Source organism: Procambarus clarkii, chromosome 64 (genome assembly GCF_040958095.1).
Source record: "Procambarus clarkii isolate CNS0578487 chromosome 64, FALCON_Pclarkii_2.0, whole genome shotgun sequence".
Taxonomy (NCBI): Eukaryota; Metazoa; Arthropoda; class Malacostraca; order Decapoda; family Cambaridae; genus Procambarus; species Procambarus clarkii.
The window spans coordinates 9,265,215-9,281,757 of record NC_091213.1 but is presented as its reverse complement, the minus strand read 5'-3'; the positions used below and the strand labels follow the sequence as shown (position 1 = coordinate 9,281,757).

The window sequence follows — 16,543 nt, the reverse complement described above, 5'->3', positions numbered from 1 at the left end:
ATGTTAGGATGGGTTTGTTGGGTACTGTTAGGATGAGTATTCCTGATCCACATAAAACAAATGGGATTAATTTCTTAAGAACAAGGGTCAATCCAAAGACCACTCATATGGGTAAGTTCGTTATTTACATAATTTTGTACAAAGTGATCATGTTTCCTCTTTTACTTTCTATATACCAATTTGTGGCAAATTTAGCAGTTTTGATCTTTTGTGAAATCTTTTAGTGTTTTTAAGTATGAGAAACCCTCATTTGAGTTTCTTAATTTAAGTCCAAACTTCAGATCCATGCTTTAAAGGTGTTGGTGAATGTGTTATTTGTGCTTTCACGTTGGAGGTGTTAGCTCTTGAACCCCGCCTTTCTAAGCCTCGAATATTTAATATACTGAGTTTCGAACTTGATGTTTATCATTCCTATTAAATATGTTTCACACACACTAACACACAAACACACGCAAAGTGTTGATTGACAGTTGAGAGACCATAGAACCAGAGCTCAACACCTGCAAACACAACTAGGTAAATGCACAGATGCACACACATCCCCAGGATGCAGTTCATCACAACTGCCTAACTTCCAGGTACCTATTAACTGCTATGTTAACATATGCATCATGGAAAAGAAACTCTGCTAATTTGTGTTTGCCTCGGCAGAGAATCGAACCCGTGTCCATAGATTGTGAGTCGCAAACGCTATCCACTCGAGTTTGTGTGTGTGTGTGTGTATGTGTACTCACCTTGTTGTGCTTGCAGGGGTTGAGCTTCGGTTCTTTGGTCCCGCCTCTCAACCGTCAGTCTACTGGTGTCCAGATTCTGGAGCCTATTGGGCTCTATCATATCTACACTTGAAACTGTGTATGGAGTCAGCCTCCACCACATCACTGTCTAATGCATTTCATCTGTTAACTACTCTGACGCTGAAAAAATTATTTCTAACGTCCCTGTGGCTCATATGGGTACTCATTTTTCACCTGTACTTACCTAGTTACACTTACCTAGTTGTGCTTGCAGGGGTTGAGCTCTGGCTCTTTGGTCCCGCCTCTCAACTGTCAATCAACTAATATACAGGTTCCTGAGCCCATTGGGCTCTATCATATCTACACTTGAAACTGTGTATGGAGTCAGCCTCCACCACATCAATTCCTAATGCATTCCACTTATCTACTACTCTGACACTGAAAAAATTCCTTCTAATGTTTCTATGGCTCATTTTGGCTCTCAATTTCCACCTGTGTCCTCTAGTGCGTGTGCCCCTTGTGTCAAATAGTCTGTTTTTATCTACCCTATCAATTTCTCTGTGAATCTTGTATGTGGTGATCATATCCTCTCTAACTCTTCTGTCTCCACATCCTGTCACTTCTGTCACCCATCCACTTCTGTCACACACACCTGTGTGTGTGTGTGTGTACTCACCTAGTTGTACTCACCTAGTTGTGTCTGCAGGATCGAGCATTGACTCTTGGATCCCGCCTTTCGAGCATCGGTTGTTTACAGCAATGACTCCTGTCCCATTTCCCTATCATACCTGGTTTTAAAATTATGAACAGTATTTGCTTCCACAACCTGTTCCTGAAGTGCATTCCATTTTCCCACTACTCTCACGTGTGTGTGTGTGTGTGTGTGTGTGTGTGTGTGTGTGTGTGTGTGTGTGTGTGTGTGTGTGTGTGTGTGTGTGTGTGTCTGTGAATACTATCCACAGTACTGACAGCTCACAACCCACAGAGGCTCGTCTCGTACCTTGATTGACAAGTACTTAATCATTTTATCCCCGCTCGTGTCTCTGGCGCGAGAGATAACACAATCAACTGCGAATCGCGATATTATCTGTCAGCTCCTCCCTGTTTCGTAAATTTTCTGGCGAGTCTGGATTAAACGATTTTAGTTTATCTAGCAAGACGAACTTTCTAACGCAAATCAAAAGACTAGCCAAGTGATTTTTAAAGCTAATATCTCATTTACAAATTGATAAAAGTTAAATATTTATCCAGAAAATTTAATTAGTTTTCTGTAAATGTTTTAATCTTTGTAAAGAATAACATATATGTGTTTGAAGCCATGTTGAAATGTTCATCTTCGTGTTTTAATCTATTCACATACTTACCAATCAAATCTGATAGGAACTGAATGTTGTATTCACAAGTCAACCAATCTCAACACAGGAAGAGATGTTTCTATATACATAGACAGGAAATTGGAGAATCTGTCGAATTGTTAAGGCAAGTTGACGAGACATAATTATACGAAGGAAGTTGCCAGTACTTTTAGTACTATTTATATTAGTAATACTAATAGCAGTACTAAGTAACAATGACAGTAACAGAAGTAATATATATATGTTAATTTGTCAGTATAATAGTAATTATTGCTGTTCCCTGTACACCCTTCCACCCTTTTTTCCCCCTCCCCATCTCTTTATCTCAGTTCACCCATTTCCCAATAGCTACCCTTATCACACTACCCCCCCCTCTCTCTCTCTCTCTCTCTCTCTCTCTCTCTCTCTCTCTCTCTCTCTCTCTCTCTCTCTCTCTCTCTCTCTCTCTCTCTCTCTCCCCTTTCCTGTATCCCTCACTCTCATCTCCCCTACACAGTCCTTCCTCCTCCTCAACCCACAACCGTCCACAACCATCCTCGCTCCATGAGAGCATAACACGGTGCGGAGTTGGGGGTTGGGGGGGGGGAGTGTTAAAGATGCCTTGGCCACCAGAACCACCACCACTACGTCACCACAACCATCAACATTACTGCCACCACAACCAACATTACCACCACAAATCACCATATCATCACCACAAACACCACATATCTCCACCACATTCTATAATACCACTACAAACACCACACACGACCACCACAGACCCCACATGCTTCATTACACCACAACAACCATCACCAACATACCACATACCACCACCGCTTATAAGACTAGAATGAGAGCGCCGGCCAGAAGCCCACATTCAGTGAAGTGCAGCAACAAGTCTGAAAAAGTGCACTAGTTTGCAATATAATAAAGTGCCAGAGCTGAGGGGTTTAATCTACGAGGACACTAAGTCGATTTCACAGCCCAAGAGAAGGGGCATATGATCACTACATACAAGATACCGAGGCGAAGAAACAAGACGGATATGAATAGCAAATTAACAGTGAGAGAAAGTAGAAAACATAGGTGGAAATAACGAAATGCTAGTAACCTCTCCGAGCAGTCAACAAGTAAAATACACTGAAGGAAATTGTCGTGAATGTTAAAATTATAACACAGTAGATATTTCAAAGGTAGTAGGCGAGGAATCAAGAGCTATACCTCACTTTACCTTAGTCACTGATAGGTAGGCAGTGATAGGTAAGGTAAGCACTATAAATCCACCAACAGCGACACCACCACAACAACAATCACCATCACTAGAATAACCACCATTCCAAATTGTATCAGAAGATCAGCTAATCAGGAGATTAGCTGACATGTACCAGATGTTATCGGCAATTTGAGCAAAATTGTCGGTTTTCCCCCGATGAAAATTTAATCCCTTTGTCTCTGGAAGATTCAGTCCAAGCTCATGCTTTTGGAGAATCAGTCTTTTATCAAGACACTTGCTGTGGAAGACCCAATTCAGGCTCCTACTTGTAGAAGACCCAATTCAGGCTCCTACTTGTGGAAGACCCAATTCAGGCTCCTACTTGTGGAAGACCCAATTCAGGCTCCTACTTGTGGAAGACCCAATTCAGGCTCCTACTTGTGGAAGACCCAATTCAGGCTCCTACTTGTGGAAGACCCAATTCAGGCTCCTACTTGTGGAAGACCCAATTCAGGCTCCTACTTGTGGAAGACCCAATTCAGGCTCCTACTTGTGGAAGACCCAATTCAGGCTCCTACTTGTGGAAGACCCAATTCAGGCTCCTACTTGTGGAAGACCCAATCCAGGCCACATCTTCTGGAAGACCCAATCCAGGCTACACCTTCTGGAAGACCCGATCCAGGCTACACCTTTTGGAAGATCAAATCCAGGCTACACCTTCTGGAAGAGACAATTCTGGCTCTTGCTTCTTGAAGATCCAATCCACGCTCTTGCTTCTGGAAGATCTTATCCAGGTTCTCGCTTCTGTAAGAAATTGCACTGCAGAAATTGCTGGGAATCTGACGAGGATGTAATCGTTGTGAGGCTTGAGTCAGGGAATCCTTCTAAGCTCTTGGTTAACTTGAATGGTCGAAAGTTATTAGAGAAATCGACGTCGCATTTGTCGAGTTGATCCCATACAAGATGTGTTGAAATTGTTCACCTTAGTTCCTTCGTCAATATGTTCGTGGGTATATTTTGTATGTTTGTATATATATGTTGGTTTTGTGTAGATGTATGTTTGTGTGTGTGTGTGTGTGTGTGTGTGTGTGTGTGTGTGTGTGTGTGTGTGCTCTCCTGACTTTACCCCTTTAACTGTGCTTGAGGGAGATTGGCTTTTGCTCTTTGGTTTCGCATCTCATCCTTCAATTAGTTGATGTACAGGTTCAAGAACCTATTGGAATCTATCATAATTACTTTTGAAGTTGTGTAAGGTGGCTGTCTCCACCACTTCACCTTTATATTATATTTCATTTGTTCACTACTCTGACACTGAAAAAAAAATATTAATGACTCTGTGGTTTAATTGGATACTTTGCTTCTATATGCATCCATGTGTTCGTGTTCTAATCATTCTAAATAATCTGTGCCTTTATGCCATGCTAATTCGTTTAATTATTTTGTATGTGGTAATCATGATTTCCCTAGTTTTTTCTGCCTTCCAGGCATATGAGATTTAATTTCTTTATCCGCACCTAATTGCTCATAACTCTTATCTTTGGTATTAGTCTAGTGGCATATCTTTGAATTCTTCAGGTTAAAACTTGTGTTTAACCAGACAAAACAACACTCTAGTGTCATATACAGTATTCGAAAAGTGGGCTGACGTATGTGCTATACAGGGCTAAAAAGATTCCGTTTTAAGGTTTTTAAAAGTAGTTACTGAATGCTCTCCTCTCACAGTGCCTAGTCTTCTGTTGTTAAAGTTATTCCAAATCTACTGAAGCAATTTTCCCTGTAACTCATGCCTCTTTTCCTACTTGTATATTAGTCTCTTTTGGTGTACTGTGTCGAAGACTGTCTGACAGCCCCAACAAGTGCAGTCTATCCTGTTATGCATGTTTTCGGTGGCACAGTTATTGAGTGGTTACATGTGTAGTGAAGCTAGATTTACCGTCTGTGTGTGTGTGTGTGTGTGTGTGTCTGTATCTGTATTACATTGTTTGTTTTGCTGTGTACATTTTCGTCTTATAAATATGGGTTTGGAGACCGTAGCTAACAGATGTCTACAGGTGTATGATGGACTTTTACACGAGGAACATAAAGAAGAACTTGAAATATTTAAAATTTAAAATAGATAGATTACAATTGAAAGGGATATTGGCCAACACACGTTTGGAAATATAGACCAGTGGAATAAAATACTAAGTACCATTAACGAAACTAAGCGTTTAATATATTGTATAACTGTTCATAACATTTTATGTTCTTGTGTATGTGTATGCCTAGTGAGTCTCTCTCTCTCTCTCTCTCTCTCTCTCTCTCTCTCTCTCTCTCTCTCTCTCTCTCTCTCTCTCTCTCTCTCTCTCTCTCTCTTACACACACACAAACACACACGAAGGTTGAGTTGAAAGCTTCTGGACCAGACACAAACGGACTGTGAAGGATCAGAGGCAGCTTGACCTGCCGTCCGTGCTGGGGTCTCAAACGTCCCTCATTCGCCTCACGTCGCAACTTTTGACTTTTGCTTTTGGATGCCAGCTTAAGCTTCTGGGCCCACAGCTTATCTTACAGTCGATTAGCATTGTTGGGTTTCATCATACGTGCTTTCTAACCCACGAATGGAGTCAATCTCAACTATTTTTCTGGTCCGCTCTCTCTCTCTCTCTCTCTCTCTCTCTCTCTCTCTCTCTCTCTCTCTCTCTCTCTCTCTCTCTCTCTCTCTCTCTCTCTCTCTCTCTACTTCCTCACTACCCTAACACTAAAAAAAAGGTAAATTCTAATACTCGGACTCATATGTTTCTTCACTTACCATGTCTTCACTTACCACTTACTCTTGAACTTTTCCATTTCTAGTTATCTGTTCTCCTTCACCCCCATTTATTCCCCGGAATTAATTAGAGAACACATCAAAGCTTCATATAAAAACAGCACAAAGGTCATCTCTGTTGATTGATATGTAGCTGCCAGGAATTACCTAATGTATCATGGTCAGCTAAACAAATATACACATTATTTTCTAATTTATTTTTGCACTACAAGCTCTTGCCTTAATGATTCCTAGAATCGATTGGATCATTGATTGAACCTTTACGATGTACCACGACATGGAAAACGTTACACAACTTGGGATTCCACTGAATCCACAGGAAGCCTGGAGGGACCCTACTGAAGCCAGTCAGAAGGTATAGAATGGCTTTATCAATCATTCGCTCCCTTCACGTACACAAAGAAATCGCACTGACGTGATATTCTAATTGATGTTTCACGTTAGTGGGATTTCTTTGAATAATAACAATTATTATGCATATATCAATAATAATACCGCGAACTAATTATAAGCATATTGAGCTCTATTATAGATTATAAAGAATGGGAAATAAGGACATGGGACTGATTATAAGCCATACGGAACACAAAACTAAGACTTTGGGCCGTATTATGAAACATACAAAATACAAAACTAGGATATTGGGCCCTGTTATGAAACATTCAAAAACACAAAAGCCCTTAGGACATTGGAGCCCATTACATAATACACTTGATGTTTTGATGTTTTAGCTCATGAACTGAAATATTATATCTTTACGAGTTCTTAAATATATTTTAAATTTAGGAGTGATTTATTTTTAAATTTTCATTGAAAAGGAATTCCAGATTACCCATTCAATTAATTTTTATGACCTTATAAATTTTCCTCTTTTGAACTGGCTGTTGCACAAGGGAAAAATTATGCATGCTAACAGGAGAAATATATCATTATTGTTATTCTTTGTAACAAAAAAATATATACACAATCTGTTGAATTGAAGTAAAAAAAATAACATATTTTTTTTTTTTTTTGAGATATATACAAGAGTTGTTACATTCTTGTACAACCACTAGTACGCGTAGCGTTTCGGGCAAGTCCTTAATTCTATGGTCCCTGGAATACGATCCCCTGCCGCGAAGAATCGTTTTTTCATCCAAGTACACATTTTACTGTTGCGTTAAACAGAGGCTACAATTAAGGAATTGCGCCCAGTAAATCCTCCCCGGCCAGGATACGAACCCATGACATAGCGCTCGCGGAACGCCAGGCGAGTGTCTTACCACTACACCACGGAGACTGTAAAATGATATAGAACTAGCTCCTGATTGAACTATCTGTTCGTAGAACTATCTATATTGTGTTATATTGTGATAGTGTTCGTAGCACTATCACATAACACTGTGTTAGTGCTACTTCCTAGCACTATCACACTGATATTATGAATACCATAATATCAGGTATTTTCGTTTTTTTTATTTACTAGATTTATTTACATTTTGTTGTAGGATATGTATATGTATATACATATGATGTTTGTATACATATACATACATATGCTGTATATATACATATACATACATCATATGATGTATGTATATGTATATATACAGCATATGTATGTATATGTATACATACATTATGTCCCAAACCCTACTGAAGTGGGAAACTACATTGTGATATCATTTGTTTATTTACAAACTGCTATCCCAGGGCTGTAATTGGAGTTACTTGTGTGCAACATGCATGACAATGGAGCTAGTTTTCTCCTTTTACCACTCCGTAAGAAATGCAACTGTTTTGACTACCCGGATAGGTACGAACCCAAGCATCCCACCTAACACTTCGAGGTTGATGGATAGAAATCATCAATATTACGGTGCTCTACTTTGCTGGTAATACGTCGTATTTATAACGGATTGGCAGCTTCCATTAAAAGAAACTAGCATTGGATGAGTTGATGATAAAAAAGGAAGGAGAGTAAACACATAATATTAAAAAGCACCAAGAGAAAAACAGGAGTTTTAGTTATGGAAACAAGAGCAGGTGTAGAATTTTCAACGAGAGCAGGTGTGGAGTTTGTCAACAAGAACCAGAGTGGTGTTACGTCAATAAGAGCAGATGTACCATAATGTCAATAACAGATGTGGCATATCAACAAGAATTGAAATAGCATTATACATTAAAACTAAACAAAAATTATAGTAACGAGCAAGAAAATACAGAGCCAGGTTTAGAAATATAAACCCCAGGAGGGAAACATATGGTAACTCTTGAACCACTCAAAGTGAACCACAGCCCCGATTTTACGTGTCATTACATTTTCACATTCGGGTTCAGTGTGGCAATATAACTGAGACCATCAAAATATTCTGCACGTAAAACTTAAATTTTATGCGATTGAGTCTGGCACGGTTATTATAGGCGTGGTATTGTCACTGATGTTGAGGAGTATGGCACTGCATGCACTATTTTGTCACAGTCCTACGAAGCACTGCACCATTTGGATACAGGAATACCAAAGCGGTTCGTCTTCATACACAAAATACATACACATGGGCGCCATGGCACATGTCTGCGTGACGTCACTTTACATACCTGACTGTCATATAAATCTCAGCAACACAGGGGACATGTATGCATATATCACACGACAGAGATCAACTTAAATTAAACGCAAATTAGACTTGTTATAAAATAGTAATTGGTTCTCTAGTTAATAATATAATTACGTTTCATTAATCGTTAATCAATGTCAGGTTAAGTTTTATCTGTCAGTTATGACTGATGACAGATTATGTATATTATTAAATTGACGGAGTACACACAAATGACGGGTAACATCAGAGTTGACGGGGTAGATTCATTTGACGACTGGTGTCAGAATTGACGGAGTAGACTCATTTGACGGGTGGTGTCAGAATTGACGGGGTAGACTCATTTGACGGGTGGTGTCAGAATTGCGTTGATTGCCCTGTGTGATGGACGACGTCATCTTCCTCTTGGCGTCCAAATGGAAACCAATTAAGTCTAACTGCCACTAAAAAAATATGTGAAGAATGCTTTTGTGGCAGGCACGAATATTAAATAATAAAGGTTAGAACAGTTTTTATTTCACGAGAGAGTGTAATGGCTTTTTCCAAACATTTCAGTGAATATTATCACGACCTGTTCTGTAGTAAAACTAGTGTTCCAGATTTTTGTTCCAATGTTCATGACTACGAGTGATGTAATTATAAAGATGGCTAATATTACAAGCCTTCGCTGCTTACTTAAGCTGCATGACAAGAAACTGGTAAAACCCAGCTTAGAACTCCCCCTGACGTAAGGATATGAAGTTTAATACACGTCAATGAGAAGCTTGGGCTTGGTAGGCTACAATTTTAAATAAGAACGAAAACTCAGAATGACATTAGTAACTATTTACTGTGTTATTTCCTAGTGTTCGATCCTACCTAAACTGTTCATTTACCCAGACCACACATCTCGCTGACCTGTACAGGGCAGTTCCAGCAAGCCAGATACTCCTATTTTGTTTAATATTATCGACGTGCTGATATAAGGAATAATACTGGAGACACAAGGGGCGGTATATTAGCCACAGGGAGAACGAGTTTCAGTTCTGCATTATTGATATGTGCAGTCGTTGGCTCTTTCTCTGGACCAATTAGGAATGACTGATCTTGAAAATTGGCAGAAACATAAATTTCAAATAAGTTTTCCTTAAATGAAACTGTTGCGAATTGAAATGATGAATTTTTTATATATAAAAATATATATAATTATTTATATATAAAATAAATATATATCTGTTGAAAGATCAATATTATATAAATATATAATATATGAATATATATATATATATATATATATATATATATATATATATATATATATATATATATATATATATATATATATATATAACAAAAGGAAGGGGGTGGTAGGAGAAAAGCACACAGAAACTGTATTGTGTGTATATATATATATATATATATATATATATATATATATATATATATATATATATATATATATATATATATATATATATATATGCTGAGGAAGCAACTTTTGACTCTGTATTTGGTGTGCAAGCTTTCATAAATGCTCAAAGTCTGCACCCCTTTTGTTCCGGTTCTTTTGTAAGGTAAAAGCTTTGAATTTCGAGTCTTTATGTACAAATACTCATATATTTATTTTTGGTATAGTCTAATTTTTCTCGTTTTATTTATTAGTTTGTCGTTGCAACGTAATGTAAGCTCAAAGGCTGCTTGCTTATGTAATATCAAAGTTTAGCTTTTTTTGCTGCAATGTTTTGTTGACATTCCCCCGTTGTTATTTCATCATGTTCAACAGTTTCTTGCGGTTTCCTATTGCTGATTAAAATTAGTTCGTATAAATTGTCATGCTACATGGAATTACGCTTTCAACTGTCACCATACTTTCTCTCACTCTGTTAAAAGATCTATTGATTTGGCTTCATGCGACATCCAGAAAAGCTAAAGTATGGATTTATTGAATTAAGCCTAGCTCAGCGGCCTCAGTATCCCCAGCTTTCAAAAAAGCAGATCAGTAGCATTGCGCCATATCTGGATTTTCAATTTATGAGAGTTATTTCCGTGATCGTAAAGCTTGTAATGACATGCTCGTAAAACAACATGAAGGATCGATAACATTGGGAGTGTTTATTTTAAGTCAGATATGATCATGTTGGAGTCGGAACCAGCTTGTACGAGCACATCCTGAGGGTTTGTTGCAGTCAGAACCGGCTTTTTCGAACCATGTAGGTTCGAAACGTTGTGTAAATTTTATAATAAGCGTAATACATTCCATAGTTATTTATTTATTTTTCTTCACCTCGAACAAAGATGACCTTTGGAGAACTCTTCTTCCAATTAAATCAAGATGCTAGAGCACTATTTTGAGGGATAGAAGCCCTAAACAAGAAAATAATCAATTCAGAATATGGAGTCATATTCAGTGATACATGTATAAATGAAAACCTGCTGCCAGTATACACCACTATATATATATATATATATATATATATATATATATATATATATATATATATATATATATATATATATATATATATATATATATATATATATCTTCACTCCTTATATATATATATAAGGAGTGAAGGATTCGTCCCCTATTTCCAACTTTTTCACTCCTTCTGAAGATGTATTAATATACGAAAGTACTTAAGGAAATTCCTGTTTAATTTTTCCTCCGTGGTCTGACACTGTCACATTTTTAATCACGTGTTTATTTTCGTGATACACACATACACACACACAAACATATATATATATATATATATATATATATATATATATATATATATATATATATATATATATATATATATATATATATATATATATATGTCGTACCTAATAGCCAGAACGCACTTCTCAGCCTACTATTCAAGGCCCGATTTGCCTAATAAGCCAAGTTTTCATGAATTAATGTTTTTTCGTCTACCTAACCTACCTAACCTAACCTAACCTAGCTATTTTTGGCTACCTAACCTAACCTTACCTATAAATATAGGTTAGGTTAGGTTAGGTAGGGTTGGTTAGGTTCGGTCATATATCTACGTTAATTTTAACTGCAATAAAAAAAAATTGACCTCATACATAGAGAAAAGGGTTGCTTTATCATTTCATAAGAAAAAAATTATAGTAAATATATTAATTCAGGAAAACTTGGCTTATTAGGCAAATCGGGCCTTGAATAGTAGGCTGAGAAGTGAGTTCTGGCTACTAGGTACGACATATATATATATATATATATATATATATATATATATATATATATATATATATATATATATATATATATAATATAATTATTGTCTATGCTATCTAGTTACACACTAAGCTGGAAATATAAACACCGAGCTGTTAATGGGTTTAATCAAGATGACTAAATGTTTGTTATACAGGGGGGAGGGGGCTATACAGTCTGAAAAATATCCGAGACAGAGCTGCTTATGTCGGTAGAAACTTCATAAATATATTATACGCCTCACCTGGTATCTCCATTTTCACCATCACCGTCTGACCTTTCACCTTCACACAGGGCATCAGCTCATTCGTAATATTTTAGATTTTCATGTATCTTTAGAGATGGATGTTAATCATTTATGTTAGCATCTGTTATTCTTTCACTTAATATATATATATATATATATATATATATATATATATATATATATATATATATATATATATATATATATATATATATATATATATAATTTCCTAGGTCTTATATTTCCTGTTGATATTCTAAAAATATTTACGATATTTTATCAGATCTGATGCACCAAACTGGGATCAAACAATGTATATTTTCTTGGCAAATTTCAGTTATATGATTATTTTATTTGTCAGTAATAAACACCAAATATTTCTGTACTGCTACATATTTAGGACCTAAATGTGTAGCTGCATCGTCCAGTGCCAGGATTCGTCAATAATTTACGAAATCTATTCATCTTTCCCTCAGTCTTGATGGCTTAGTCTGTATTTATTAAACAGCTTACGAGTTGTTGGTGTTGTTTTAGATTCAGTTACTCTGAATAAAGAGATCCAAGCAGCACGGGCTATGGTGAGCCCGTCGTACTTATCTGGCACAGGAGATTTGCTAAGCTTATGAGATTTGAAGCTTCACAACCCAAGGTTATTATTGTTATAGATAACTTTGAAGTTCTTCTGAGCAGATGAACTGTTTTATCAATGAAGATTAAACATAGGAAAGATGTTCATGTTGCGTAAGTGCTTGGTGAAAAATAGCCCATCTTAATAGCATCCCCACAGCAACCATTTTATCATCGCTAGAAGCCCTACCGAAAATATTCATAACATTATTTTTCATCTCAACACTTACAACAACTGTACAACCGCCCCATATATCACCCGTATCGAATTCGGCCGAATTAATACCATTCTCGTTGATTTATTGCCTTTTAATACGAGAGAAGTTATTCCCATTGAATCACTGTCAACAGTCGTGATATATCCTCCCAAAATGTACCCAAAATTTTACGGTAAAAAAAGTCTCGATGGCTATATTTTTCATAGCCGTTCTCAACTTACAATAGGGGGATCCCGTGTTCAGTTCCCGGGTAGGACAGAAATAGTTGGCCACGTTTCCTTTACCCTAATGGCTTTGTTCACCTAACAGTAAATAGCCCGGAGTTCGTAACTGTTGTGGGGGTTGCATCCTGGGGAAAAGGTCAGTAGTTTAACCTTGTGGGACCTAGAGACAATATATATATACATAGGCTGCCTGTCCCCGACAATGGGGGCTTATTATTATTATGTAATGTTTTAACTCCGTATATATTAAAATGACACTGGGTCATGTTAAGGCCAAGACGGAGTGGTATTTGTTTCACGTTTCTCTGTTTCTTATAGGTTCTTCTCTACCTCTTTTTCTCTACCTCTTCTTCTCTACCTCTTCTTGGGGAGGGAGAGGAGTCAGGGGAAAGTATAAATGTCCCCTCCTTCTCCCTTTAATATGGTCTTTTCTCTCCTTTATATTCTTCCTTCTTCATCTTCTTCTTCCTCTCTCTCCTGCCTTTGTCGTCCTTTCTCTTCCTCATTCATTCTCTCCTACCTGTTTACATCTTTCTCTTTATTCTACTATTCCTAGCTCATTCGCCTCTAATTTCTGTTCCTCTTTCTTGATATTCCTTCCTCATTCTCTTCTATTACTTATTCTTTCCTTCTCTTGCTCTTCTTTCCATTTATGCATCTTGCTCCCCTCCTTCTCTCTCAACATTCAGTGGCAGTCGGGTAATATTAATTTCCACATAATTAATGAGTTTCGGTCTGGTGCCACTTTCGTACGCACATGGTAATATGAAATTTAATTAAGTTATTAAAAGACTATATCTGAGCTATTAGTTTGAGGGCTGGGCTCTGACCCGCTCATTGAAGGCATTACTCGCTTTCAGCCTTCCTGAAGCTGTCAGGTAAGCTGTTGCTAACGGGTCAGTAGCAGATAACGGCGAGAGGGAATTGAAAGTTAATATAAGTTGGGTTTTTTGAATGTTTAACTAAGTTGGGTTTTTTGAATGTTTAACTAAGTTGGGTTTTTTGAATGTTTAACTTTGTTTCAGTCCGGTTGCATTCATAAGTCCTAATGAGATCCAGATCACATAAAGCAGAATGTTATATATAAATTGAATTAATAAAATAATAAAATGGCACTATTTTATACTAGTTCGTAAATGACAGATTAATTGTAAATGAGGTAATACCATATATCAGATGATAGCTTATATATGTCCTCAAGTTTTGTTTTAGCGTTGACACGTTCACCATCGACCGTAGGGAGGCGCCAACGATAAATCTTGACAGTAGAATGTTTCTGGAGATAATTTTGGATATTTTCGTTTGAGGTGAACTTCAGAATTCCTCGTATTTGGGGGTTTATTCATACTATTCGCGCTCTATCTTAGCACTGTTAAATGAAGGGTTATTTTGATGTCAGTGCTAAGTATTGTAGCTGCAATCACTTCCTTCCTGTCTTTCCCTCACACATTTCTCTCTCTCTCTCTCTCTCTCTCTCTCTCTCTCTCTGTCCCCGTCATTCATTCTCTCACACACTCCTTTCGCCTGTTTTTCTTTTCGTTCCTCCCTCCTTCACAGGGCCTCAGACAGAGGGTAAACAATAGGCGAGAAATACAGGAAGATAAACCTGCACTCTGCCAATAAAATAGGAACTCTCCCTCTCGGCATCTTTCCAGGCCAGTTCTCCCCGTCCTTCAAGTACTGACAAAAAACGCTTTCACAGGCTCTGACCCTCGGTAAAAAATAAATGTTGGTGCTTCGGTTCTCCGTTGTGTACTTAGGCAGTTTTTACCTATTTCCTCGTAGTGGCTGTAGGCTGTCGTTACTCTGTGGTAGGTGAAATGAGATAGAGGAACATGCGAAGCACAAAACAGCCTATAATAACACAACACATACCAGCCCATCTTAATAAAGCACAACACAGCCCATCTCAACAGAGTACAACACAGGCGAACTCAACAAAGTGCTGAAGACCTTAAAGGAACAGCTAATAGGCATTATGAAGAGGAACCAACCGCAGTAGTTCACTAAATGCTTTTGAAGGTTCCTTGCCAAGATCTTGTGGGGCAATAGTAAGCACAATCAATCAAGCCTTCACCGAGGCACTCGTATACACTGAAAAATTCAGAAAGGCACTCGCTCAAACACACAGAAAGTATATCATGAATCAATGTTCAAAGTAAGGAGCACACACACACACGCGCGCGCATAGGAATCTGTACACCAGTTGATTGACGGTTGAGAGGCTGGGCCAAAAACCCGAAGCACAACTAGATGAGTGCTTGCGGGGGTTGGTTAGTGCACACACACATGCGCACGCGCGAACGAGAAAACATTACTGAAAACTGGAAACAGAAGTGAGTCACATATGTCAAAGACACTTTTTCAGTCTAAGAGCAGTGAATGAGTGCACCTGATTAGATAAGGAAATTCGAAACCAATTCGTTTCATAGTTTTATATATAAATATAATAAGAAAAAAAGAGTGAAATGCGTTACTTCATTAAACTACTGATGGTCAAAAGGCAAAGCCTCGACCCTGAAATCCCAACTAAATAAATAGCCAAACACGCACATGCACTTTCTCTCTCTCTCCCAACTACAACTACGTGCATGCGTATACAGAACACAAAATGCACATCACACACAATCTGTGGCGCAATCACGCAAAAATTCTGTGCCGTTACCGTGCAGTAGAAGTCAATCTATCTCCTCAGGCTTCAACCCCAGCTCGTCAGTGCTCAACTGGGCGTCTATTTATGGCCCAATGAAAAGTTGGAAATACGTGGTCTCTCTCTTTATCTACGAATTTCTGTCATTCTCACTTCTTGCTTTCTTCTTTTTCTTTGCGTATATTTCTCTGAATAACACTAAAGTTCAGTTTTCGATTATATATATATATATATATATATATATATATATATATATATATATATATATATATATATATATATATATATATATATTCGATTCCCGCACCAGGCAGAAACAAATGGGCAAAGTTTCTTTCACCCTGAATGCCCCTGTTACCTAGCCGTAAATAGGTACCTGGGAGTTAGTCAGCTGTCACGGGCTGCTTCCTGGTGTGTGTGTATGGTGTGGGGGGGGGGGGAAATAGTAGTAAACAGTTGATTGACAGTTGAGAGGCGGGCCGAAAGAGCAAAGCTCAACCCCCGCAAACACAACTAGGTGAATACACACACACACACATATATATATACATATATATATATATAATATATATATATATATATATATATATATATATATATATATATATATATATATATATATATATATATATAAAATATCCCTTATTAGGCTTCATCTTTCAATCAGCCTCGTAAAATATATTTTCTTTACAGAACTGAC

General features: G+C 37.6%; 2 protein-coding genes across 2 annotated transcripts in view; both read left to right on the top strand.

Annotated features, from left to right (window-relative positions):
• LOC123769092 (uncharacterized) overlaps positions 1-16,543 on the top strand; it is a 306,856-nt gene that overhangs the window by 65,694 nt on the left and 224,619 nt on the right. The window lies entirely within an intron of this gene.
• LOC123769064 (uncharacterized) lies at positions 3,549-4,040 on the top strand. The gene has a single exon (XM_045760018.1). It carries the CDS (start codon positions 3,549-3,551, stop codon positions 4,038-4,040), a length of 492 nt encoding a protein of 163 aa, XP_045615974.1.

Coding starts and splice junctions, on each gene's coding strand:
- LOC123769064 (XM_045760018.1), top strand. CDS start 3,549: ATGCTTTTGGAGAATCAGTCTTTTATCAAGACACTTGCTGTGGAAGAC.